Source organism: Drosophila mauritiana, chromosome 2R (assembly GCF_004382145.1).
Source record: "Drosophila mauritiana strain mau12 chromosome 2R, ASM438214v1, whole genome shotgun sequence".
In the NCBI taxonomy this organism is placed as follows: Eukaryota; Metazoa; Arthropoda; class Insecta; order Diptera; family Drosophilidae; genus Drosophila; species Drosophila mauritiana.
Window position 1 is genome coordinate 12,185,510 of NC_046668.1, and position 25,066 is coordinate 12,210,575.

The window sequence follows — 25,066 nt, forward strand, 5'->3', positions numbered from 1 at the left end:
CGTTAACAGATCCACACATTTGGCCAGCAATTGTTGCCCCCGTTTCGGGCTCGAAGTCACTTTGTTAGTTGGTTAAACTTCCGCACAAATGCAGCCGAAGTCTGGAGGAGATCGAAATGGAAATGGAGATGGAGATGGAGATGGAGCCCGGAGACGACAACGACGACGATGACTGCATCCGCAATGCAACTTTCTGTGTGAGATTTCCGCCTATTGCAGCTGCAACTGGCGACGCATCTGGTGGCCACATGGGGGTTTCCGGCCGGAGGGAGCGGCTCCTCCAACTTCTGGCGCATCTTCGGTGTCTGAATTTATTACGAGATTGCAAATCTCCACCGCGATTACAGCAATTATGTGGCTTTCGGTAGGAGGTTGGCACATTGCCCGAGGAACGTGCTCAGAGTTGTGGAATTAAAACTCGTCGTGGAGGGGTTAAGATAGTGTTGCAGAAAGCTCATCGAAAATACAAGATTTTATAATATTGATAAAAATTATATGTATTAATTATCAAGTTGTAAGCTAGCAATATACCCTCCCCTTGCTTAAATATCAAGTATACGCCCCTGGTCGCTTACATGGCTCTCCTCTAATAACTCAATTTCAACACCAGCAAAAACAAATGTGAAAGTGCCAAAAGCCGCCTCCCCCTCTCTCTTTCTCCCCTGGTAACCACCAATCATAGCCAAAAATCCCCAATCGGCTCAGCATCTGGCCCAGGTTTCGATGCACTCGAGCAGATAGTCCGACCTCGGCACTCCAAGCCGCTTTAAAGTCCCACCATGGGCTGCAATAATATAATATAAAATGAAATAAAGATAATTTGTCAGCTACTTCATTTGCGGCAGCGCGTGCGTGACTCGCGGTTGCCTGTTGCATAATATCTGCAGTTGAACTTTCCCAGGGGTTAGCACTCCCCTCCCCACCCCGCAAGCCACCCATCCACACCAACCCAGGGGGATAAGTTCTTCCTATAAATCACATAATCAGGCTGGGCCAAGCCTTATAGGAAATGCGTGGCAGTGCATTTCACTTGTTGCCATTAATAAATTAATTATACAACCATGACGGCACTGAGCTCAGTTTTATCCCCAGTCGCACGCACACTAAGCCCTCGTAAAAAATAAAGAAAAATGCACACAGAGATGGGAGGAAAACTTGTACATTTCGTTGTCATCAGCAACAGCAACAGCGAATATTGTGCAAATGTTGATGGTCAAAAGTTGGCTAACGCCTTGGCCAAAGCCATGGCCAAAAAAGCAGCTCGAAATGCAGCCAGCTAAAAGACAAATATCAAGTGAGTTGTAGTTTCAATTTTGAAAAGTCGAAAAAGGAATGCTCTGTTTGAAAAATATATATATCAAATATAAAGATAACTTTATTAAAATCTTAATCATTAGAATAGTTTACTTACATAAAACAATAACAATTAACAATAAATATAGGTAAAATCATTTTTGGCTTCGCAGCACCTGTCTAATTTCCATTTATCCGCACAGATTTGGAATGCAAATGAATTTCCCCGAATAAATTCCAAATTCGACTTCCTTCTGAGCGTTGCAAATTTAATCAGCAGCTTATTATGCCCCACACATAAAAAAAAAATGCACAAAAAAGAGGGAGGTGAAAAAAATATGGAAAATGCAATAGCAATACGCCAGACATGGCCGAGTCTTTTCGGCTGGCAAAGGAATGGGAAAATGGGAAAAGCGAGCCAACAACAAACCGGCTGTCTCCGTGAAAACTGCGCGGCACCGAACACACACAAAACTCAAGTGGCGCGAAAATTCGAGGCACAGTTGCAACAGCAGCGCGCAAGCGTGCGGTTTTCCTCCACAGTTTTTCCAGCCAAAAGTAAACAAGGCAAAGCGAAACGAAACGAAACGAAAACTCAAATTAAAAGTCGCATTAAATAAATGAGAAACGAACGAGGACTGCGACGAGCAAGTTTAAACAAAGCTCAAAGACAAAGTTGAATGAATATAGTCAAAGTTTGCTTTTCTCCGCAAAGGATATGAGAAAATCATTTTGCAAAAAAAAAAATATATATATAAAGAGCTTGCATTACATTTAACCAAAGTGCTGGCTAACAAGGATATAATATACCGTATAATAAATTAAATTAAATAAATATAAACGCATCAAGTTAAACGTCAAGCAAATTAAGGATTATTTTGAATGCCGAAAGTGAAACTTTTAAGTGAAACATCTAAGGACGAATAACTAAAACGATTAGTTAGACAGTTAAATTTGTTAAATTAGATTTCATGATTGTTTTATCTTCCAAGTCTCTAAGATTATATAAAAAAACATTTGGTAAAGAATATTAGAAAAAATTCCCATTCAACATAAATAAATCATTAAAAACCTAATTTGATTTTCTAAAAACAGGAATTTTAGAATTGCAGTATACTATTTTTCTGGCTTGATAGATTATAGATAAAATAACTAATTTAACACAGCTTTTGCAGATGCGTTATTTGTTAAAGTATCATATAATGATTTTTGTTAACTAATTTGTCAATTATGTTATTTCATAATTATGGGAAAAGGTTAAAAACAGCTTATATGAGAATTTGAAAAGCACTTTTCGCAATTAGCTGCTGTGATAGCTAACCAAACCGAACGAATACTTTTCCAGGTCCGACAAACAATAAGGTTCAACGCTGAACAAACTCATTTACAATTTGTATTTAAAATACCAAGACGGCGAAAAACAGCGTGGGAGAATAACAGAAATTTCAACAACAATTACAAATTGAGCTGCCACTTTTGTGGAAACGCGAAAAGTGCAACGTGCAACTTGACGCCTCATTTGCCCGAACTTCCGCCGACATCCAAGGAAAATGGAAATGGCTATCTGCGGCGGTGGCATGCCCACGTTAATGGTAAGTACATGGGGTCGGGTCGGGTTCGGGTTCATCATTCTGAAATTTTAATATAAATAACCGAGAACTGCAAGGGCCATCGAGGCGTGAAAACAACAAGCGCCGATGGAGAGACTTCGAGCGAAATTTCTGGGAAAAGTGTCGGCCTTCGATGCAGCGATTTTCATTTTCTGGCCAGGAAATGGACGAGCCCAGTCACTGCATATGGCGTAGTTCTTCTCTTCTCTTCCTGGCACACGCACATTTCGCAAGCAATTTATTTTCATTGCACTTGAACTTCAATTAGCCCGGAAACCAGCGAATACTGGCCAGACTTCGTTTAATTACCAGGCATTAAAATCATAAAGCGTATTTCAAAGTATCTTAGCTCAAAAATTCGTTACGCAACTGGCATTGATTGTTTGTGCTTTTTGGCCAAAACGCTCTCCATTTTATGACCCTGGTCTTTATGAAGGCCCGTCGCTGTGGTTATCTAACCGAATCGCCATCGGAATCCATATCCAACTGCCGGGACGAAAGGAAAATGCACCAGCAGCATTTGCAATCGAAACTGGAAATTTGCAATTTAAGTGGTTGGAAAGAAAAAAAAAGTTTGCGACCATTGCTGGCATTTCTTTTGAGCCAAGTTTCCTTGTGGCCCAGGAAGCACTCGTAGCCCCAGCACTCTAGACCCGTAAAGTCTTTTATGTGCATTGAACTTGACTTTGCCGCCGGTTTTTGGCCAGGGCAAAAAAGACCAAACTGGTTCTAACTGCCACGGCCACTGCAGTTGGTAGCAACCCACGTTGCACCACCCACACCCTCTTCTCACTGCCACATTTAACAATTAGCCCAAGCTGTGCCTTTTGCCTGCCTGCTCCAATTTCTTCTGCCGGCTCGACTCGCTCTCGGTCTTGGTCTTGGTCTGCAACTTGGTCTTGGCCCTGGGTCTTGGCCCACTCCACTCCACTCCACTCCACTCCACACCACTCGACTTCACTCGTCTGGGTGGCACGTTTTTCCGGCTTGTTGCATACAACAAGAGACGATGCCGTAAGCGCATATTGCAGCCAACAATTAAACAAACTTGTGGCCAAACAGCAATTACAGAAACCATTTAATGAAGCAACCTGCTCGACATGAAAGAAAGCGAACAAGAAGAACAATAAAGTCCAGAGGGAATGTGGCTGTATTGATTGGGTTAAAGACACGGCACTTCAAGGCAAAAAAAAATTATAACTAAATGAAAGCATACAAAAATCCAAAAATTAAGCAAATAAAACAAAAGATAGCGATTTAGTTTATATTAACACAAATCTAATTTCCACAAATGATTTTGCTACAACTAAATGCAGGCTGATACCAAAAACACCTTCTGTGTTTGCCCACAAAGTTGATTCCCTTGTAACTAAGAAGCCAGAAGATGATCAAAACTAATTGAATTGCTTTTACAAGTTTATCACCTCCATGCCATGCTGACTTTTATTATTGGTTATTTGTCTTGAAAAATAAACCGAGTGCAATAAAACGCCAGTTCAGCACTTTTAAACTGCCAGTACAATAAATACAACTTGTAAACAGCTGTAAAACTCGAAAGCCAAATGGTAAAAACGTAATTTAATCAAACTTTAGCTCTCGGTTGCAAATATTACAGTTTCAATTTCCCAACTAATGTCAAAACAAACGAAAACTTTTAAAACGCCATGCAGATAGTAGTAGAAGTAGGAGTAGATGTTGGAGTTGGAGTAGTAGTTTCGCTCCTTTTGCCTCTCTTAGCGGATCGTAAAGGAATTGTTAACTAGTTTTCGCAGCACTTCTAAGGCCATAAAATCCGACTGAACAAACTGAAACGAACGCAAATAGCAACAATTTTTATCGCTCCTTTCCATTGAATTTTCAAACGAATCTAGCGCGTGTCCCATCTGAAATGAAAAGACACTTTCTCCGGGCGGAAAAAAAATAAAACGCAGAACCCAAGCCACCCAAAAATAAAAAGTGTTAAATAGAAAGCACATACAATTTTATGCAACCCAAGTGGGTGGCCAGCATTTTCCCACCATGCATATGGAAAATGCACTGCAGTTTTCAGGTTACTAGGCTCTAAAGGAAGGGGGGACTAGGGTCTAGAAGGGGCGCTGGGGGCGTGGCCGTTTGGCAGCATCGTTGGCGTTGCTAACTCCATAAAAATTCACTCAGGCGCAGTTTTAACGGCCGTTAAATGTTTACGCGGCTGCATTTTTAACGACCGTTGACAGTTCATTGGGGCTTGGCTCGATGGGCTTAGTTAAAGTATCCCCGTGGGGGGGATAACTTCACTATGTAGCCATTTACGAGTCTTACGGTATCTTAACACCTGATTTAGTTTGGTTAGTAAAATACCTCAGCCGCTCTCCCACCGCAATCCATCGCGAAATGTAAGTTAATAATACAGCTGGTCGGATTGCATCACTTACTGGCCAAAATCAATTCGAATGCCATAATTGGTCTTACGTAAAACGAGAGTGCCAGCAGAGCAATTGAAATCGCACATCAATGAGTTTAATGGCCATAAAAGCCAAGTTCAACCTGTTGACGTGAAAGTGGCGGCCGCCAGGCGAACTCCCAACAAACTTGGATCGCGAGGAGCGCGTGCTAAACTCGTTCCATTTGTTTATTTTTTCTGATATTTCTTTTCTTTCTCCTCATTTTTATTTCGCCAAGACCGCGAGAATCGAGCTGAGTTCAGGCCCCAGGTTCCACTGGCAGTTGAAGCTGCAGCTTCCGTCCAAATGGGGATTGGTGGTGGAAAGTGAAAGTGGGCAGACGACCAAAAAGCAGGTGGACGGACAGCTGGACATATTCGGATTATTTATGAGTCTGGGGCGGGCGTATATGTAAACCAAAGTTGGTTCAACCCTCGCAGATGGTCAAGCCGCAAAGAAATGGCCAATAAAAGTGATCAATTGAACTCCACTTCAAAGTCTTAAATAAACTTGGAAGCTAATTAAGTACTGTGTTTTATACTAACTATTTTATTTTTGGCCTTTTCAGCTCCTGATCCTGACTGCGATCTTAAGTTTGAGTCAAGCTGCAGATACCTGGCAGCGTTTACCATCCCTAGAAACGTTTTCCTCATATGAGGTAAGTATTTAAAAGTTAAGACCCATAAATATTTAACTAAAACTTTATACAATTTTTTGCAGGACATGCAGCGTTACTTTGATCAGCGCAATTTCCGCAGCATGCGTCACATTGACAATCCCACGGGTGACACCTACTTGGCAGCCTTCAATCAGTACAATGAGCAAGTGGAGAATCAGTCACCAAAACGGGTGAGCCAAACCCACTCCAGGATAAAGCGCGAGCAACGCCAACTGCCCACGGCACCCAGAATGCTGAGTTTCGAACTGGCGGATGCAGTGGAGCCAAGTCCAGAACTTAAGCAAATCCTACGGCAATATCACGCCAGAGCCCTCAAGGAAAATCCCACTGTTTCGAGTCCAGCCAGTACCACTCAGGTACCGACTACTGCAGTTAGTCCCACCAAGACCACAAAAACCAAGTCCCGAAAACCACGTCGACAGAGGCGATCAGTTGTGGGTGCCCAGCAGCCGGCGGATTTTAAAGTTAAAATGATCCCGTTCGAAGAAACTGATGCTAGGGAGCCTGATCCCATCACAGCTCAGCTGATCAAGAAGGCGCGCTCCCTGGATCTCCAGAGTCAGGCCACCAGATCCACAGACTTTCGTCAGGCTAAGCCCCAAGTGGCCAGGAAGCAGCCTATCCAGGTGAGGATTCGCAAGACAAAGCGCTCCAAGCGTTCAGCCCCGCAGATGATCAAGTTTGAGTTGGCCGATGCCAAGACCATGCCCCAAAGATCCGGCAAACAAATGGCAACTGAAGCTGTACCCACTCTACTGACCATGGAAACCCAGAGGAATAAGACCCAAGCTCAGCCGCTGACCACACCCACTCCTCGGGTGGAGGACAATGATATACTCACTGGTGAAGCCACGGCGGAAACCAAACGCATGTATGTTTACAAGGAGGCTCCTGTCAGTTCTGGACATGTGAAGACAAAGAAATCCCTGAGCACTCTGCCCCATGAAGTGCAGAAGGTCATTAGCCAGCTGATGAAAGATGGATTGGGTGGCAAGGCGTATGTCAAGTATCTTCCTGCCCAGAAATCCGACTACGAGCACTACAAAGCCAAATCCTTGTCCTATGGTGGCAAGCCATTAGTTAACTATGTAAAGTACATCAATAAGCCGGCTGAGCCAGCGGCATCTCCAATTCCTGTTCAAGTGCACATCCAACCAGTTCCTGTGGTGGAGCAACTGCGCTATGTTTACAAGCCCCACTATGCAGCAGCTGCTCCCACAATAGCCCAACCCATTGTGGTTCAGGAGGCGCCAGCTCCCACAGCTGCAGTGGAGGAAGTGCATCACACCTACACCGCAGAGCTGGCACCGCCACCCACGCAGAGTGTTGAGGTGGTTGTACCTCAATTTAGACCTTCCAAGCCAGATCCTCTGCTGGCGGAAGCTCCTGCCATCTATGGGAAGCCCCAGGAGACCTACAACTCCTACGAGCTCCAGACAGAGGCTTCGCCCCTGATCAAAATCGAGTACCACGCCCAGCCGGATAGCATCAATGAGCACTACAAACAGCTGCCCGAGTTCCAGCAACTGTCCACGCTTATTGGCAAGTCTCCGGACGATCAGATCCATGGCCTAACCTACCTTCTGGCCAAGGAGATGCAGGCCAAGCTGCAGAGGCAGGGCAAACAGCTGGTGGATCGCCCGCAGGACAGCACAGCTCCGATTCTCTTCCATCCCGGACAAGGCGCCTCCCCGGCACCTACTTTGAAAACCCTCTTGGAGCACGGATCGCTGGGGGTTCAGCCGGGTCGATTGATTGGAATGGCCAAGACCAAGCAGTATGTGCCCATCATCGAACCGGGCAACAACGATGTCAAGGAGCTGCCCGCCGTGCCCAGCAGCGAGGCTTCCAAGTTGCCCACTCCGAGTTCATACATCGATTACACCCACGGACATGGCCTATCCAACGGGTATGAAGGTGTGACCAATGCGGAGGAGCCGGTTACCACAGTGGAGCATGTGGTGCACCATCCCACGGTGGCCACGCAGCTGCATCACCAGGTCCTACTCGCAAAGCCGCAGCACCACCACCATCAGCAGCAACACCACGGACTTGTGGCCACTGTCCTTCCGGCGGAACTGGACTCGGACAAGGGCGTGAATGGTCTGCACTTCGTACATAGCGATGAGGACAAGTCGGTGAGTGCGGATTGTAGATTTAGATGAGTGCAATTGGCCATCTTCAAGTTGAATTTCCTGTAACTGAAGTTTGTTAGATCAACATGGTTTTTCTTGCTGAAAAACATGTCACATTATACAAAATTTATATATATCATATGTGTATTTGGACAAATCTAAAATTTGCTATGTAAAATTCCGATTTTATATCCAATTCCCATTTTTAAACCCACCCGTTCGCAAAACATTTGCCAAGCAAATCAGTGGTTCGCCATGCGTAAGTTTCACTGTAACGACGTCGCCGGGTAATCCCCCGAATGCATTAAATTAAAGCATACCTTGGGGCGCTCGACAAAGGCTTAGCGCTCCACCGAAAGCGTGCCCCATTGATTGGCATAGGCAAAAACACAATCAGCATAAATAAGACGAGCTGGGGCGGCCACAAACAAACACGGTGCCAGACGGATAGACACTCCAATGCACGACACTGCGGCAGTCACAACAATGGAATCCCCTGCAGCAGTGGCTCCGCAAGGATTCCCTGCCCACCTGCACTTCGTGCTCCACCCCGTCCTTGCAACCTTTTAAGCCCTTGCAACCCCACCCCCCTCCGGCTCGCCGCTCTGTGTGCAATTCAGTTTGATTGCCGATCCATGTCTCGCCGGTAATGCACTTAATCGAATAATTTTCAAGTTCGACAAGCATTTTCAATGTCGTTAGCCAGTCTCCTACCCCCTCGATTCAACCCAGCCCCTCACCCACCTTTCCATCCATCGTCTGGTACCTGGCAACACAGCCACAAAAGCAATGCAAACGACTTCGTCTTTCATTACTATATAGTGCTATCCATTCGACTGCAGTCTGCAAGTGCACTGAGAAAAACTGTGGAACTGTGCATTCAGATTGAATTAAAATGTTTTATTTTTTATAGACAGGAAAATGGGAAAATAATGGACTAAGCATTCTTTGACAAAAGCAATCAATCCAGTCATTTTATAGACTCCCTCTTTCAAGTTAGCCCATTTTGGTATATATAGCATTATCGTATGTTAGATTAAGCTATTAGACTTTCAAAGGACAAGTTCCTAAACTTTACAATCCATATAGCTTTATATATTTGAAAATTACCTCGTGAATGAAATCACACATTATATTTTCCAAGTGTATGTGTGTCGGCCCAACATTTTGGGGCGCTGTCTGGACCAATTGATATAGATATATGGCGGCTGATACGGTATATATTCATTTGGCCAACCTCAAGCACTTGAAGCGTGTGCCTGGGAAATGCACTCCAGTCCACTCCACTCCGTTTCCACACGCGTCTCGGAATTAACATTTTCTTTCACTGGCGGAAAAACTTTCGCGCAGCTTGGGGTTTCCTGAATTTAATTTATCTGTATTTCCTTGGCGAACCAGAAGGCAAAGTCCCGGCCAATGGTGCGTCTTTGTGCGCAGCCAGGCAAAAGGCCACGAAAAGTGTCCTGAAAATGTGAAAATGCGAAATGAGCAGGGCGTGTGTACAGGAGTCACCAGACACACCTGAGTTGGGGAGGAAAATTAAAAGAAAGTAAAGTAAAATAGCAAAGACATCGATACTCATATTAAAATCTAACTGTAGATTGATTTTATTGAAGCTTTAACAATGTTCAGTAATCTCTGCCAGTTAGCCTTTAATAGAATATATGAAATACGCCAAAATCACGCCGAAAATCTTTGATTTACTTGAAAATATCAAACGAAATATAACACTTGGTCGAATGTGATTCGGCCACTGATCACTGCACTGATCACTGATCACACGGCAACAGAACCGCCTCAATCAGCTAAGGGATTACTTCATCTCCGGACAGGCCATTTGGTAGACGAACTGAACAAGGGTTCGGGTGGGTCGTCCGGTCATACGCTTCTTGGTTAAGTAGGGCACTAGTCCGTACTTGGTAAGGAGTCCAGTGCCACGGGTGTCAAGATGTGCCCAGTCCACGCAGGGCACTAGTTCATGAAGGATGGCCGCCGCCAGGCAGGAGGTGGCCAATCCCCGTCCATTGTTGCTCAGGTCATAGGCGCGCTCGTCGGTGACCTGGCGCCTGTAGTATTGCCAGAGTGGCAGACGCCACACACGGTCACCGGAAATGGAGCCAGCTCGCTGGAACTGCTTCCAGATGTAGTGCGAGTTGGACCAGATGCCAGTGGCGCCACCACCGAAGGCCTTCTTCACACCCGTGTTAAGGGTAGCAATGTCCACCACCAACCTGGGCAGGTAGGTCTTCTGTCCGTAGAGCAGGGGATCCGATAGCACAACCACACCAGCCTTGTCCAGATCACGTATGGCCATTGACTTGCCATTGAGCAGGGTGACCACATCGCCTGGCTTAGCCGACATTCCTGAGGGCATGTTCTCGCACAACGGAATGATGCACGTCACATTGATGGGCAGCGACAGGGCGGCGATGCAGCGCATCATGGCCACACAGCAGGCGGCGGCAGACATGCTGCCCCGATACTCATCCATGCCTCTGCAAGGGCGCAGGTTGAGGGCACCAGAGTTGAAGGTGATGCCCTTGCCCACGAACAAAATGGGCTTGTCATCGGGCGCGGTGCCGCAGTAGCTCAGCTCCAGGAGCACTGGCGGCTCACAGCTGCCTTTGGCGATCATCAGAAAGGCATTCAGGCGCTGAGCCTCGATCCAGTCCATGGTGCGAACCTCCACGGTAATGCCGCAGGGACACAGGGCGTCCACGGCGGCCTGGGCAAACATGGTAGGCGTCATGCAGTTGGCGGGGGCATCGCTTAAGCGTCTCGCCAAATTCTGGGCCTCCGCCTTGAAGATGCCCCGAGTCCAGCCCTCGTGATCCGGCGACTCGAATAGCTCCAGGGTCGGCACCATCGGCATGTTCTTCTTGGACAGATTGTCCGGGAATCGCCAGACAGCCAGTTGGGAGCCCTCGGCCGCCTGCTCTGCGTAGTCCATGCCGTCCACCAAGACGTTGGTGATGCCCTGCTTCTGCAAGGATCTGGCACCTACGCCGGCGGCCACCCGAACGAACTCCATACCCTCGTCCAGCATTTCCAGTTCGTTGAAGCCGATGCCCTCCAGGCCCACGCCCACCACGGCAACGGCTGCGAATTCGGTGTCGATGTTGTGGAACACCTTGCCGCGACCCAGTCGTCCGTCCAACTTCGTTTCGCAGATCGCCTTCATCAGCTTGCCTTGGACGCGCTGGTCAATCTTGTGGCCGGCGGGAGTCAGCTTGGGATCCTTGTCGCCTTCCTTCTGATAGAGGCCGACGACCACGCCTCTCGCCATCGTCTTGCCATCGCCGCAGGAGAATCTCACGCCAACACTGGACAGGACATGCGGTTTGCACAGGACACACGCGTTTTTTAACGAGCAGTGAATCTGACGTAGATTGTTCATCCTGATCGGCGGTTAGTTCTGCTTGGTTATATTCGGATACTTTGAAAATCGGATGTGGGCTTTCAAAAAATCCCCTCGAACGCAAGTAATACTACAAAAATTTTGGGTGATTAAAACTAGTCCGTCTATTTCCACACTCAAAATTTTCTCGAAAAATCCGAAACGAAAAAAAAGAAGGAGAAAGTTTTAACTATCTTGGACAAAAAAAAAAAAACGAAAAATTTTTCTGGGGACTTTTTTAAAAACGATCTGTTCTCTACCGGCGTACTAATAAAATGAAACTAAACATATTGGGGCTTGAGAACTTGGGAAACCAACTGACAGTAGAGTTTCAAGGAGTACGTGATTCGAAAATATTTGAACAATCTGTGTAAAACATTATTCATAAACATGAAAGAGACTTTGCGCCGCTTTATATTATAATCTAAAGTAGCTAATATTGGATTTATATAAAGATTGGTTTTTTTAACTCTAAGTGCACACAAATAGCTTTCATATTTACGTAAACTAAATTGCAATGCAATGGCAAACAACTTTCGAGTAAACAAAATACTCGCACAAGAGCCATCGAAAAGCTTTTCGTCTGAGTAGAGTGTTAACGTGCAGTATACAAAATGCAATTGCCACAAAAGAGGCCAAAAGGAGCACTTTCCCGGCAACTTGCATTGCCATTCCTTAACTCCATTCTGTCGCTCCATTCTGCCAATCTACTTAAAATTGTTTTCGAGCTGAATTTTATTTTGCTGAGCGCAGCAGCACTTTTATTAGACTCTCAATCGCCGAGAGTTCGCTGGGTGGGCGGGTAAAGCTGATTACATTTTATTTATTGGCGTCAACGAATTGCAATGGGGGAGGGGGGATATCTCCTGGCTCCACTCGGATCTCGGATTTGGGGATCTCGACTTTGGCGTTAATGCGCATTAGGTCGCTTGCCTGGCCAAGCAGCGGGTACAGCGGCAGCTACCAGAAAACAAGGACTCCAAACTGGCCAGCAAAACTGGGAGCGCTGGGGCCGAAACACACACACATTGTTTTACTGCCGTTTAGCATGATTTTTAATAGGCTTTCGCCTTGTCCCTGTCCGAGTTGTTGGACTTGTCGTCATCGGACTAAGCCCCATTGCCCGCCGGTCGGTTGGTTGGTTGCTCGGGCGGTCTGGTTGTTAAACCCCCAAAAACGCCGCCTGATGGCCATGATGGTCATGATGGCCATGATGATGGGCCAGCAGCAAGGGGAAGCCCAGACATTGTCCTGCTCCTGCTCCTGGTCTGTCCATGCTGTCCGTCCGTCTCTGACAGGCAAACGACACTTGTTAGGCTCAGGTTTTGGGTGGAGGTTAGGCCGCTTTCGGTCCAGATGGAGTGGCTAAAAGGAGGAGCAGCACGAGGATGAGGTAGCTGATGGGCTGGGCCAACATGCCGTTGCAATGCCCGTCATGGGACTTGTTTGACGGCATCTGCCGCTCCTTCTAACGTGTGCGAACATGGTCAGATTTTTCAGGCATTTGTCATTTTATTGTGGTCGAAATGGTCGGTAATGGTCGTCACTCAGGCTCTCAAGCGCTGTACAGTGGGATCTCCATAGCACGAACTTTTCAAAGAGTGCTTAAGTATTTACATCGTTTAGAAACTGGAATTTCTATTGATTGAATGGCTTTATTGGTAACATAATTGTTTTAGCTGGTCAGTCATTCGATTTCTTTATAAGTTTAGACATTTAATTAAACATAAATTTTTTTTAATCTAGTATACATGATTTTACTATCGCTGCATTTTATCCACGCTCCACTGTATTATCCTTGCGCTTGTTTGTGTGCGTGCTTGCCATCTGCAGGTGCAATATTTTCTGGTTCCCACTCACATATTTTAATTTCATTTTTATTTCAACCCTTTTGCTGTTGCTGTTGCCTGTTTTCCTTGGCCTTCTTCTTTTTACGCCCAAATGTGGGGGGTGGGGCACAACATATTTTTGCAAGTGTTGAAAAGAGGTTGCCAGGGATTTAAGTTTTATTTAATGGAGCCCCTCGACATATGTTTCGGGATTATAAGTTCGGTTCGGTTTGCTTCTGTTCGGGCTTGCGAATCACTCGACAAAAGGGTTCTTACATTACCCCCAAAAGGTTGGATCCCCCGAAAAATCCCCTTGGCATGTGTTGCTAATGTGCTCCGAGTGCCTTTGTCCTGCAATTGATGGGTTTCCAGTGTGTGTGCGAGATTCTTTCTTTAAAAGAAACTTGCAGGGCATGGAGCCAGCCGAACGTTAAACAAGGCATCCGAAATTGGTGTCGATTTCCCTGGGCCTGCAGCTTCAGCACATCTGACCCGATGGTTGACTTTAAATTAGCTTCACTTCATTCGCCACCCATAATAAACCACAGCCACCCGACTGCAACTACAACCACAAGGACAGCTAATATTCCAGCCCTTTAGGAGGGCAAAAACTACATGTAGCCAGCTCCATCCTATTCCTATTCGTATTCCTATTCCTATTCCTATTCCAATGATGTTTGCAACGTATTGACAGTCACATTCGCATAAAAATCACGTAGTTTGACATTTTTCTTGCTGCTCTGCCATTTCGTTAGAAGGATTTTTTTTCTTCTTCAGCTACCGCTCCAGCAGGTCCGTTTCGATGCTCCGGTATAACAAGGCTGCAGGAGTGGGATAGCAGCAGGAGTTCCAGGAGCAGCAGCTGTCACGCAATCAGCCCAAGAGTAGAGCCAACAAACTGATAACTCAATTTTGGTTAGAGACGCCACAGCTCGAAAAATGAAAATTGCTAACAAGCGAGTCATAAAAACTGTGGGTGGCTGGCTGCATGGTGGTTGCATTTAAAATTTTTGCCAACATTTTCCGGCACTCTCCGGAAAATTATACAACACTTTTCGCTGGAGGTCTAATCATCGTCCTGTATCCCACACACACACACCCCGTCTATCTCCGTCACTCACCGATTTTTTGGGATCTCGAGCTGCAGCGGTGGTCATAATTGCGTGGCCAAAAAGTTTCATCGTCGTCGGAAGGCAGTGGCAATTGTGTCAATGGCTGCCGTGTGGCATCAACGAGCCCAGGACATCCATTTGCCTGACGAACGCTGTTGAACACGTTCCACTTGATGGGGGATTTTCACACTCCCATTCTCCGATTCGGCTCCGGCTCGAAGGACCAAAAGTCCAGGACCCCGGATCCCGTGCTCCGAATCCCACCCACTTGGCACATGGCATTGAAGCAGCTCCGAACGCATTACATTGTAAAATTGGTTTTTGTAAATTGTTTGGACACAACATTTATTTCCATTTAAATGCGATTTGGCCCGACTCGCTTGTGCTGACCATCCTCCTCCTCCGCTTCCCGGCTCTTGTTCAATTTTAAATGAGCATGCAGCTGCAACAGCCACTACCACTTCCTGTGCCACATTCCCCTGATCCGGATGCCCATGTCCCATGCCCTCGTCCGTTACCCAGACTCCCAATCTCGGCCAGTGTCCCTTGAGGTTTTCGGGCATTCGGTACGAGGTGTTTGCAGCGCTTAAGCGAATTGTGTGAATAATAAACGCAACACACTGGGGCCACTGGCATCGAGCATCGAAATCGGGGGTGGGGGTAATCAGGGCGTGGCTAGAATCCTGGGCGGCTTTAGTTACCCAACAAGGATTAGTGTTATGGCACTGCTGGGGATGGAGCTGAAGCTGGTGCTGGAGCAAGGAGCTCGGAGGAATCCTTTCCGGCTGAGTGCAAATCATGAGCTAATTGAAGAGGGTAGCTAACGCAACGATTTGAATGGCTAAGAACGAGATTAAGTGGGGTCTCAACAGACTGGAGTCATGTGGAAGCCTAATGCCGTAAAATCTAATGCTGTCTGCTATGCAATTTGGTATTATATAATTTATCCCAATGCCTATGGAAGACCTACAATTTTAAAGTAACCCGGCGCTGGCTCAAGATTTTAAATACGTTACCCTTTTTACAGCAATTAATTTTTGAAAATAGGATTCGTTAGGCTTCACTTATTATTAATTCTTATTTATTTATAATTAAGAAGAAAGTTAGATATTAATATAAAGAATTTCACTCGTTTTTATGACGAAAACAAAAAATATAGTAAAATTTTTCCTTCAAAAGTTCAATTTCAAGTAATTTTATTCAGGAATTTTGATTTGTTTTCTAATTTATGAGGTAGTTTACTGGTTTCTCCCATAATTTGTGACCATGCCATCATTATTTTTCATTGACACCCCGTGGGCATAATAATTGTCAGTGGATGGTCAACTTTTCTTGATGTTTCAACCGCAAAAACCTGACAGGCAAACAACAAATCGAATTAGGTGGAAAATCACAATAAAATGCAGTCACACAATGATTTCAGCCACGCCCACAGATAATGAACATCCGAACCCCCTGGGCCCGCAAGGGTTAACCGCAAGGGCAGTGGCTGGTGCTGGAGCTGGGGCTAGGGAAGGTTAAGGCCAGGCCAATGCCGCAGGACAAACAAAAGGCTAAAACATTTTAATGAGCGCAGATGAGATGACAAAGCCACGGGGAAAACTGGCAAGGGGATGGTGAATGAAAAAGGGTATGGGGTCAGGGAATAACAATGCTGATTACATGCAAATTAAAAGAAATAAAAGTCAGCCAAACGCCTTGGATGTCCGATGTCAAAGCATTTTCCTTTTGGCCAAAAAGAAGTGGAGGCGTTGGCACTAAAAAGTGGAAGTGTGGGCGGTGGCCCCAAAGTGCGCATTAAGTTACCAATGGCTTATTGCTTTTTGCGATGAAAGAAAGTTGGAGCTGCTCGGCATGTCAATTTGGACATACCTCGGCCATCCGATCGCTCACTCTGAGCGCAACTAAACGAACTCACGTATTTTGGCCAGCAATTGCATTTCGCACTCGACTTCGCTGCACAATTCGCTAAAAGCCAGCGCCAGTGGAAACGTGTTAAATGCAAAAAAGTGTCCATGCAATCCGGCTGCAATAAACTTGGCTCGCAGTGGCACTTTTGTCATATTTGGCCAGCCATCTATCTATCTATTTATCCATCCATCGCAATCTGATGGAGACGGGGCGCACAAAAAAATTGCCCACGTCATCGGAAAAAAGGGTCCAGTTCAATATGGCACGTGATCTGATTCGGATTCCACTTGGCTGGCTCTTTATACACATTTTTTCCCAGACTAAAACTTGCCCATTACATTCCCTATACCGCCCAAACATGTTTCATCTGCATTGTAATTATGTGTGTTCGCTTTAATCAAACCAACTGGTAATGAAATTCCAAATTGCACAGCCTTGCAGTACAGTGTTGTATAAGTATATATATCTCGTCTGGACTGTATCCACAAATTTGCATACACAACCGCTGCGGCGCTTCATTTTATATTTTCATCGTACACTATAGATATCTATGAACATTTTTCCCGGTTCCTAATGAAGCTCTTAGCATCGCAGAAATATTTTTTGCTTTTCATCCGGCGATGAGGGAGATTGCAAATGTTGGCAAATTGCTGGTGCAAAAAATTTATTAATTATGTTTGTGGCGTTAACGTTAGAAAGTGGGTGGTAGGTTGGTAGGGGAATGCAATTAAATCGAGTTCTTTACTCGTCGAAAAACTCCGTAAAACAAATGTCAATCAGGCTTGCGATCAAAAGAAAGCAATCTCGCTAGGTCTAAGCATTTTGCAAAGCCCGCGAAACTTTTGTTCTGTCACAGGGAATAACATTTCCATCAGTAAGTAAAATCTAGTCAACAATGTAACTTAATTAAACTTAATTTACAACTCATTAACATATCAAAAAGTTTGCCACGCCCCCCGCCCTTCAAGCGCACAATTCTTGGGCCAGGCCATAAAAACCGCAGAAGCAGCCCAAAACATGTAGCGAAAGTTGGCAACAATTGTCGTCGGGTTTCAGGATCCCCAAAACATTTGAATGAGCGGAAACGGAAACGCACACTCACAGTCAGATTTACACTCACACCCACAATCACACTCACACGCACAGCCGCGAACACACATCCGCTTGCTTATTTTATTTTCATCTGGCTGAAATGCGAAATACTTACAATAAAAAGGCAAAACCAAAATTGTTCAGGACACAACAAAACGACAGCTCTCCTTCCTGCATACAGAATGCCACAGATTTTGAGGGGGTTCGATAGGGGATCTCGGGGACTGGTCTCGTATATTGTTGCAAATTTCATTACGATACAATTTACAATCGCATGCATAACAAACCGAGCCGTGCGACTGACAGACCACCTCGTGGCTCCCACTCCGCCACCACATCCCAATCATCACCAGCTCCAGCTACCGAAATCTGCCAAGACCCAATTCTGATTTTGCACTCAATAGACGCAAGTTGGGCACTGCGAATACCCTTTTAGGTAGAGGTATAACTAAATATTCGATACACTATCTCAACGAGCAATCGGAAAACACTCATATATTTAAATCGTATGACATTTCTTCTGTATATTCTCTATTATAAATGTCAAGAAAATATATTTATTTCAATTTTTTTTATATCAGCTTTGAAGAGTAACAAACAGCTTCATATGCCCAGCATAGCGCAGGGTGCAAAAGCTTTCAATCACAAAATTGTCTTATACGCTGGCTGTTACTTAAGCTACAGTTGTCACGGCGCTTCTTCCGGTTGTCGCGCCCAGTCCTCACTGTACATGACAGTCTGCTTAATGCATTTTGCATCGCATACTTTTCAGCATGCGCACGAATTCCCCAATTGCAGCAGTGTGTGGAATGTGCATATCGTTGTCGGAGGCGGGAAAAGCGATTGCAGCTGAAACCCTTAGCTGAATTCTACTTATCGGTTTACTGAACAATCTATGCAAATACATAACTAATCCCCCGATTGTGATACCCCCCTCTGATTTCGTTGCAGCTGCAGCAGTACGCCTCAAAGTATGCGTTCGGTTATCGCATACGTGATTTCCATACCGGCAACGATTTTGGCCACAAGCAGAATCGTGATCTCCACGGCGTGACACGCGGCCAGTACCACATCCTTTTGCCGGACGGAAGGATCCAGAACGTCATCTACCACGCCGACGACACGGGCTTCCATGCGGATGTCAGCTTCGAAGGCGCCACGAAGCATTGAAACTGGTCTACAAACGGGCCCAATGTGCAATCTAAGCTAGGTTATCCATAAGGTTCACTTCCACACATATGTGGAACAGGACACTATGAGGTGTCTGTTAATTGAAGGCTATTTATTTGCAAAAGGAGCCTTACTCATTAACTCATCGAAATGCTCATAACTTGGCTAAAGATTCTCGCAGGTTATGCGAAAAAGTTAGGTAGCCATGCTCAAAACCATTCATTTCAATCACATTTAGCATAAGTTTAAACTATTTTTAAGCGAATTACTTCATTACCAAATAAGCAACTACGATTTCTCAAATATTTAAAAATTGAAAACTTTCCAAAATGATGCCCTTTTATAGTAAGAATCCAAAACTGTTAACTCTTTCTAAGGTAACTTGGTGTAGACTTAAAGTTTCGTGGAATTCCAAGCATTCCTCAAATGCAATCATTAGACATTCAATGAAAAAGCATACGCCCCAGAAATGGCCACTCATTGTTATATTGTTCAACTAAATACCAAATAGTGACATTCTACAATTCTCCGTTCTTGTTCAAATGCTATCATAGATACTGTGTGATTCCCATCTCATTTGCGATTGCTCGAGTCGAGCATTAAAATTAGTATAAGCCCATGAAAAATGTATTTGAAATTAGGGAGCCAGTGCAATAGACAATATGTTTAATTGATGTGCAATAAAGTGAAATCAATAAATTACTGACAGCCTGCGTGAACGGAGGTCTCTGACAAATTGAGCAACTTTCAGCAAGGCGAAAATGCGAAATGACCCGACGGACACCGATTCGAATCAATTTGATTCGAGGCGAGCGCATTCGAATAATCGAATAGTATTCAATTGGCAGATGCGCCAGTCTGCTGCAATCGCCTTTTCTTCCATAATTGACTTTTAAATGCTCGTTATTGTGCGTTTAACGCACAACCTGAGCAATTATTCCAGCCTTGCCGGTGACCTTTCACTTCCGCTTGGCCTTTTATGCGATTGGTTTTTGTTTCCCACACTCAGCATAATAATAAACAATTTAAATTAGTTTTGGGAATATCGGCCTTGCAGAGCCTTTGGCTTTTATCTATATATGCAAATTATTACTGAGATTCTTGTACTCAATTGCGATTTTCATTCAATTTATATTGCCACTTTAATGGGTTTCCCATTTTTTATGAATTCCAAAGTGTGGATTTTACAAGCTAGTTCCTTTTGCTTTTACTAGCCACTTAGTTACCAGTTAGTTAGAATTTTATTTGAGTGATTTCTGTGTAAATATCAATTAGTCAAAAGGTGAACAGCCCATAAAATGGAATATTTTTCCCAGTGCAGGCACTTCTGCGCCACGAGTACCAAACAATTTGATCTACTCCAAGTCTTGTTTTGGCCTTAATTAAAATTGTAGCAAATTTCTTCTTGTGATCTTCGCCCATCCGTTAACCATTAACCATTTATCATCGGCGAAGGTCAAGGTGTTTCTGCTGCCTGCTCCTCTCGACGATTTGTATTGCTTGTACTCCAAAAATTGTAGTTTAATTAATTTGCCTGCTTGGAAAATCGATCGATCGCATTGGGGCATTTATGCCCCATCATCATCAGCATCAGCATCGCCATCATCGCCGTGACGTACTTGGCCCGTGAGTCCGGGCCAATGGCTTCCAGTTTCGATGTCATCGCAGATACAGAAATATGCATGAAACCATAAAAAAAAGTAGGAAAAATACCACAGATCGAGAATCGCAATCACATGTGGCTCTGCTACCATTTAAAGTTCAATGTTGCCAACAATTGTAGAAACAAATTTCAGAGTCGCTTACTTCTGTTGCTGCTTGTTGCTGTCTTGGCCAATTTGTTGCCACTTTCCGACTCCGCACCTTAAAATTGCTTTTTGCATTATTTTCTGTATTTGTTCTGCTGCCTTTGGCTTTGGATTTTTGCATCTCTGCGTTTGTTATGTTTTTGGTTTTTTGTTTTTAAGGTTTCTCGGCCTCTCATGACGAACTCATGCAGAGCTCATTAACTAATTTAAGTGGCGGCTGGCCCAAAACACTGAGGCGAATAAGTCTTCTCATGGAGCGGAAAAACCTAAGAAATATTTATGGTTTCATTAGAAAAAAATTGCAACCGCTAATACTGAATAATTTATGAAGCTCGGCAAGAAATCCAGCAAAGAATTTCTAATTAAGTCTTTAGAAAAGGAGTGGCTCTATATTGAATCCACCACCTTTTTGTTCCCACTGTGACATAAGCCATTTGGAACATGATCTTTTTGGCGTTTTTAATTTCCGATAGTTTAATTGTTTTGACATTAAAAAGTATGAAGATGATTTGTATTCGGCTTTCAAAAACCATACGTTCTCCTTTTGACGTACATACGTATTTTTGGAGCTTGAACGCGCTGCCCAAGTTGGCACTCGTATCTTACCAACTTTTGATTGACATTAATTGCCAACGCGACCAGGCCAAGAGATGCACACGTCGCTCAGCTCACTGCACTTCTTATGAGTTTTGTGAGCACTTTTTTGTAAGGCCTCTTGGTTGGTTTTTGTTTTTCTCTTGGTAATTAAGCAATTCGCGAGTTAATTAAAACTAAAGTACAGAAGAATGCACAATTTTGACAAGATTTATGTGGGCTGACCTCAAAAGTTGCGGCTTGAATTCGGTGGGGCAATCCATGAGAACGAAGTGCATTATAATTATGGTATTATATATAAATCAGCGCATTAGGCGTGGCAAAAATTGAAGAAGAAAAACCATAATCCACGCCCCCGCTACTCCAAAACCCTGAGACCAAGCCCATTCTCAGGCTGCATGTGAAGCCAAAAAAAAAAAAAATTGGAAAAAAAAGTGAAAAACGGCGAAGGAGCAGCGAAGTTGAAGTTTTCGGCGACGATAATAAAATCCCATTTAAGTTTGACGATAAGTTTTGACCATTAGTCGCTTGCCAGGGGCTGTGGGGTCTGTCGTTGCAAGTTAAATGCCTTGGATTTCCCGCCGCTTTTCTTCTGCCTTTTCCAATTTTTTTTTCTATTTTTTGTACCAGCAAGTTATGGAGCCAACTTCGGTGGGCTCACATTGCAATTGATAAGCAACTTAGGGGCGTGGCTAATGCCCTGCCAAAACTTGGCCGAAATTCATCGCCCACTGTATTTGATATATATCCGGGTGGCATTTATCTGCTGCTGATCAAAATGTGTGAAAATTTGGCAGCGAAAACTTGGCTCAGCCATTTGTGGCATTTTTTTAATGGGAAGAGGATCAGCATATTAATGGAGTTTGGCAGGAAATTTTCCTAATATGAAGTGCCTCATTTTAAATGAGAATACTTGATTTCATTTCAATACAATTCCATAAAAAGCTGAGTATGTTAACATATTTTATACTTGAAATCATAATAATTATTACTTTTGGCTTAGTATTTCATTGTAAATCCCTTAAAGCTTGTGAATTTAAGTGAATAATGAAATACAGACTCTATTAGGGAATCGTACCTTAAAAAAGTTCCAGGGAATGGCATCAATTGATTAACCTGATTCAGGGCGCATTTAATTGACTACAAGTTAATGCCACTGCTCGTTGGACATGTGTCTCAATCAGTTTCGTCCTTGTTCCGATGTCCCTCGTCCTCTGTCCCCCGTTTCCGCTTAACTTGTTCGCCGTCTGCTGCAGTCAGTCAGATGCCGAATGGACTGCAGGTGCCACCCACCCACAGAGTTGCCGGAATGAATCCGTATCTGTTGTTGAGCTTTTGTATCCGTGCTCCGGAGAAAACACGTAAACAAGTCAACGCAGGTTACGGCTCAATCGCTCAAGATCTCGGGATGTAACCCAGAGGGAAACTGAAGCTGAAGCTGAGGGATTTTTTTCCCTCCTTTGGCTGACTAAATAAAAATTAACAAGGATAAATGATGCGAGCAGGCAGGCGATGTCAGGGAATGCTGGTAATTGTCTAGCTGCCAGAGTTGCCATCCTCCATTGTAACGCAGTGTTTTTGCGTGTGGGTGGATGGGCGTAAATTGATTAAATGCAAAATTGGAATATGCAAATGCAGCCCCACACACACCGACAATGGGCGTGGCCAAGGGGCGGTTGACTTGGTCTGAGATGTGATTTATGTTAGGTGCAAAGTTTTCCACAACTTTTTTCTGCCTCGAATTCATTCTTCTTTTCTCAGCTTTTATGTTTTTTCTGTTTTCTTTTTCTTTTCTGGCTGTTTTTTTTTTTTTTTTTTTTGAGGGTGCAATGAACGCAAGTGCAGAAGATGACGATGACAATGAGGATGCACCAGTTGGGGAAGGTGTGAACGCAGAAAAAATTCGCTTAATTTGTCTAAAGAAAAGCCAAGAGCATGAAAATTTCCATTAAGAAAAATGGTGGCAAGTGTGGCAAGTGACAGGGAAAGCTCGACTTTAGCCCCAAGATTGTTGCAGGACCAGCAGGAGTAGCAGCAGCATCGCTGGAAAAACTTATCACAGTTGCTCGCTGGAATAATGAGAGCAATCAACAGGAAACTCCGGCAAAGAGATCAAATCAAATCAGAAGGAAGTGCCAAAAGGAGATGGCCGTAATGAAAGCAATCAAAGAAGCCGTTAGCAACTTTCAGGCGATCATTACACTACAAGTTTTTAATGAGCAAAGCAGAAATTAATACGAGCAGAAACAGTAAAAAAAAAATTAAGAAATATATTACTCAAATCATTTTACCAGCACCTCGAATGCCAGTTAGAAAATCGATGATCGTGGGGAAATGCCAAGCGAATCGGACGACATTTGATGCGCCTTCACCGCGAGTCTATCAAGAAACTCCATTTATTCCATCAGAAGTCCAAGACATTTAGTCTATAAATAGCAAATGGTAAAAAACGCGCCTCCGCGCCGAAATAAATGCAAATCATCCGTCTGGACTCAAAACTGGAAAATAAAACAAAGATCGCCGCGTTTTCGACCACTTCTCACACCAAATTCAGAGGGCCATGGCGGCAGCAACATCAAGTTGCCGCTGCAACAAAAACAACGCGCTTAGTTGCAACAATGGTCGCGACAACAATAACAATGCCTGCGATGGCAGCAGCAGCAGCAGCAACATCCAATGCTGGTGGCAATAAAATGCGGCAATTACATAGTTGGCTATTCTAATTCACTCATTTTTAGCTTGAAAAAGGTGCGCCTGGCTGGGGCTATTGGAATTTATTTTGGTTCTACAGCAACTGCAACACTAAAAGCTGCAACAGCAGCAGCAGCGGCAGCAGCAACAACGTGCAACAAGCATCAACAGGTGATTCGCCTGAATGTTGCACGAAATGGGCAAAACAAATTCGAGGAAAAAATCATCTTAAATGCTTCTGCCGAAGAATTTGAGTCTGTTCTTTTAAATGTTAATTTTTTTTATTTCGTCTTCTACTTGCCTGCAACAATTCAATAAAGTTTAAAATGTCAACAGCTGGGCGACAGAAAGGAGTGAAAAAAAATAAGTGAAATAATGCACAAATGGCTATTGAAGCCCACGAAAATGTTTGACTAAGTTTTGCTTCCGTTTCGCTTTGCTTTGGGGCTCTCGAGTGTCCACTTGATGAATTAAGCGGGAAATTTGCAAAACTTTATTACTTTGGACGTTTTGAAAAATGATCGAAAAGCCGAAGAAGCCGAGACTGCAACGGTGGCAACAGCTGCCCGAGAGGCAATGACAGCGAAACAAAAGTTGCCCAATTGATGTCAAGTTATTGTTGAACGAATCAAAAGGGAATTTTGAGCGCGGCCTGCACTTGGGCGCCATTATATAATATCAAATTCGCCCCATCACACTGCTCTAATTACATTTTAAGTCGAAATCCTTTCGTAATCGCAGCTACCAACGATTGCACTTGATTTCGAGTGCGGCTCAAAAGAAATTTCAATTTGCCCCCAGAGTGTGCGATATGGGGAACAATCCCAACAATCCGAACAATCGGACCAGTTGGTAGTTACCATGTGGTGCCAGTTGGCCCCGATTGTCGGCGGGTATTATGTTGTTAAGACATCGTTTTGACAGTACGTTCGCCTCCGCGTGAAGAAGACCGTTTGAGATACACACACACACAAGCGAGCGCACATGTGTATCCACAGCTCAAGTGTCACGGAAATCTAAAGTTAAAAGTAACCAAAAGTTGTTCAATTACTTTTCACAGCGGTCCATTGAAGATTGGCAGCAGGTGTAAGCGGCGCTGATAGAGGTAACACATTTTGTAGGCCAACTTAGGTACACGAAATGTTACCTTGGAAAATGGGTACCAAAGTAAGATACTGAGCATAAGATATTAAAGTATCTTTAAGATTGCATCTATTTAAAAGCAATACCATTCCCATTACCATTGAAAATTGCATATTAAAAATATAATATTATATTGTTATTCGTTAATAACAATTCGATTTTGGTACAAGATTTTCGCA

At 44.2% G+C, this 25,066-nt stretch overlaps 3 protein-coding genes across 4 annotated transcripts; 2 read left to right on the forward strand and 1 right to left on the reverse strand.

Moving 5' to 3' along the window:
• The first annotated feature begins 1,793 nt into the window (after positions 1-1,793).
• On the forward strand, positions 1,794-19,353 carry LOC117137193. 2 transcript variants are annotated; one of them, XM_033298520.1, is made up of 5 exons: positions 1,794-1,851; positions 2,639-2,885; positions 5,895-5,984; positions 6,047-8,143; positions 18,433-19,353. In XM_033298520.1, the coding sequence occupies exons 2-5, from the start codon at positions 2,844-2,846 to the stop codon at positions 18,649-18,651; spliced, it is 2,448 nt and encodes an 815-aa protein (XP_033154411.1). In that variant the 5' UTR covers positions 1,794-1,851; positions 2,639-2,843; the 3' UTR covers positions 18,652-19,353. The 2 variants fall into 2 exon arrangements, with proteins under 2 accessions (XP_033154411.1, XP_033154410.1); XM_033298519.1 differs by having other exon boundaries at positions 1,801-2,104.
• On the reverse strand, positions 9,811-11,723 carry LOC117137194 (cytosol aminopeptidase). Its single transcript, XM_033298521.1, has one exon. The coding sequence runs from the start codon at positions 11,535-11,537 to the stop codon at positions 9,954-9,956; it is 1,584 nt and encodes a 527-aa protein (XP_033154412.1). The 5' UTR covers positions 11,538-11,723; the 3' UTR covers positions 9,811-9,953.
• A 4,043-nt stretch (positions 19,354-23,396) lies between the features above and the next one.
• LOC117137704 lies at positions 23,397-24,075 on the forward strand. The gene is made up of 2 exons (XM_033299276.1): positions 23,397-23,735; positions 23,792-24,075. The coding sequence occupies exons 1-2, from the start codon at positions 23,614-23,616 to the stop codon at positions 24,060-24,062; spliced, it is 393 nt and encodes a 130-aa protein (XP_033155167.1). The 5' UTR covers positions 23,397-23,613; the 3' UTR covers positions 24,063-24,075.
• Positions 24,076-25,066: the final 991 nt, after the last annotated feature.